Source organism: Colobus angolensis, unplaced genomic scaffold, assembly GCF_000951035.1.
Source record: "Colobus angolensis palliatus isolate OR3802 unplaced genomic scaffold, Cang.pa_1.0 Scaffold30, whole genome shotgun sequence".
NCBI classification, from domain to species: domain Eukaryota; kingdom Metazoa; phylum Chordata; class Mammalia; order Primates; family Cercopithecidae; genus Colobus; species Colobus angolensis.
Genome location: NW_012116266.1, coordinates 8,036,631 through 8,039,070, shown reverse-complemented (window position 1 = coordinate 8,039,070; position 2,440 = coordinate 8,036,631). Strand labels below are relative to the sequence as shown.

The following is a 2,440-nucleotide window of genomic DNA, read 5'->3' as shown; positions in this document are numbered from 1 at the left end:
CCCGTCTTGGCCTCCCAAAGTGCTGGGATTACAGGCTTGAGCCACCGCGCCCGGCCTGAGCGCTTTGTGTGCATTAATCTTCATACGAAATCTGTAAGGTATCTATTATTATTATCCTCATTTAGCATATGAAGAGACACACATAGAGAAGTTAAATAACTTGCTCAAGATTACATAGCTAATAAGTGGCAGAATCAGGATTCCTAGCCAGGTCTGTCTGGCCTAGAAATCCGACTCTTAACCATGCTGTACTTTGCCCCATGTTGAAGAAACAGGTGGAATGTCAATCTCATGTTCTAACAGCTTATCCTAACCTGGAGCTGTGCTAGCAACTATACTGTACTGTAACATCAGCTTTTATTGGGCTGTTTTGAAACAGTCTACTATGCTAGCTTAGCATATTTTTATTTTATTTTATTTTTAATTTTTGTGACAGAGTTTCACTTTTCACTCTTTTCTCCCAGATGGCGCCATCTCAGCTCACTGCGACCTCTGCCTCCCTGGTTTAAGCGATTCTCCTGCCTCAGCCTCCTGAGAAGCTGGGATTATAGGGGCACCCACACCATGCCCAGCAAATTTTTGTATTTTTAGTAGAGATGGGGTTTTACCATGTTGGCCAGGCTGGTCTGGTCTGGAACTCCTGGCCTCAGATGACCCAACCACCTTGGCATCTCAAGGTGTTGGGATTATAGGTGTCAGCCACCACTCCTGGCCTATTTTCATTTTTTAAAAGCAGAATTTCCCTGTTCTTTGGTAATATGATATGGGATTTATGGAGTTAACAGCTCTTGCTATTCTTTAGATAATTTAACTGTGGAGATGATATTTTTATTTTTTTCCTGGGTTAAGAATCCTATTGAGACATTTAAAGAGGTGTAATGTATAATGTACCTCTGAAATAACAAACAGGAAGTGTGACCTTATTCTTTGTGTTTGAAGCTCCACAATGGGAGAAGTAAAGAACAAAGACTTAAGGAGCAACTTGGCACTCAACGTAAGACTACCTTTTTTTAATATTCATTCTTTATAAATGCTTGATAATTTTAGTACAACTGTTGCATTTTTAGAGTTGGCAATTTCCTTTATCTACATAATCTAAGCTCTCAAAATAAAAACCGGTTAAGCTCTTACGATGGACTTGTTGGCATTTCTAGTTGTCTATTGAATTAGCTTATCTAAGTTTGAACACCATCATACTCCATCAGCTTCGTCATCTTGGCTATATTTTAAGAGATGTGACATTTATAACTGAAATGGAATGGAGCTCTAACCAGGCCATGTTAAACATTCATCCAACCATGATAATGAACCATGTTAAACCAAATATCTAGCAGCAGGAAGAGGAAAGGTAAATAAGTTCTTGTCTTATAGCCCATTTAATAAATCTGGATATTCTACAGATGATATCCCCCCTTTCCTAAGAAAGAAAGAAAACGTGCAATTTAAAGACAGGTCAATTTCAACCTGCATGATATGTTTTCTATCTTAAAACATTAGCACTTGATCCCATAGATCTTTTTTTTTTTTTTTTGAGACGAAGTCTCACTCTGTCGCCCAGGCTGGAGTGCAGTGGCCGGATCTCAGCTCACTGCAAGCTCCGCCTCCCGGGTTCACGCCATTCTCCTGCCTCAGCCTCCCGAGTAGCTGGGACTACAGGCGCCCGCCACCTCGCCCGGCTAGTTTTTTGTATTTTTTTTTTTTAGTAGAGACGGGGTTTCACCGTGTTAGCCAGGATGGTCTCGATCTCCTGACCTCGTGATCCGCCCGTCTCGGCCTCCCAAAGTGCTGGGATTACAGGCTTGAGCCACCGCACCCGGCCTAAGTTTTGTATTTTTAGTAGAGACAACATTTCACCGTGTTGGTCAGGCTGGTCTCAAACTGCTGACCTCAAGTAATCCACCTGCCTTGGCCTCCCAAAATGCTGGGATTACAGGCGTGAGCCACTGCACCCAGCAAAAGTTTACTTCTTTTGCTTGAGTCCTCCTTAAAGTGAGAGCTGAGACTCAGTCTTACACTGATGAAGCACATGGTTGTGGTTCTGAACTGCAGGAAGCAGGGATTGATGGGCTGCGATGGAGGGCTTCAGTCTTATCCAAGGGGCTTGGAATCTGTCCTGTGTGTGGTGGGACATCATGAATGTTTTGAGTGGGGCAGTGGCCTAATAGAAGCCCTCTTTGTGTGGCAGTCCCCTTACGGTTACCTTACGACTCAGTCTTTGTGCTGTGTGTACCTGAAAACTTATTTTGGCCTGGATTAGTCAGATGGTGTAGCTCATGCCTGTCATTCTCTACCTGATACTGTGCTTTCCAGCAAAAACTGCTGAGAAGCGAATTAATTCCTGAAATAACAACATGTTTCTTAAAACACTGGTGAGGTGATGAGAATTAGTATTCCTAAGGCTGTTTAAAGGGAAAATAGGAGACCTAGTAGATTTGCATAG

At 42.6% G+C, this 2,440-nt stretch overlaps 1 protein-coding gene across 1 annotated transcript in view; it reads left to right on the top strand.

The window, feature by feature from the left end:
* Positions 1 to 2,440, top strand: part of CFLAR (CASP8 and FADD-like apoptosis regulator) — a 59,545-nt gene that overhangs the window by 38,607 nt on the left and 18,498 nt on the right. The window contains exon 7 of the mRNA XM_011950009.1: positions 934 to 994. Within this exon, the coding sequence (XP_011805399.1) occupies positions 934 to 994 (61 nt within the window). The remainder of the gene's footprint in view (positions 1 to 933; positions 995 to 2,440) is intronic.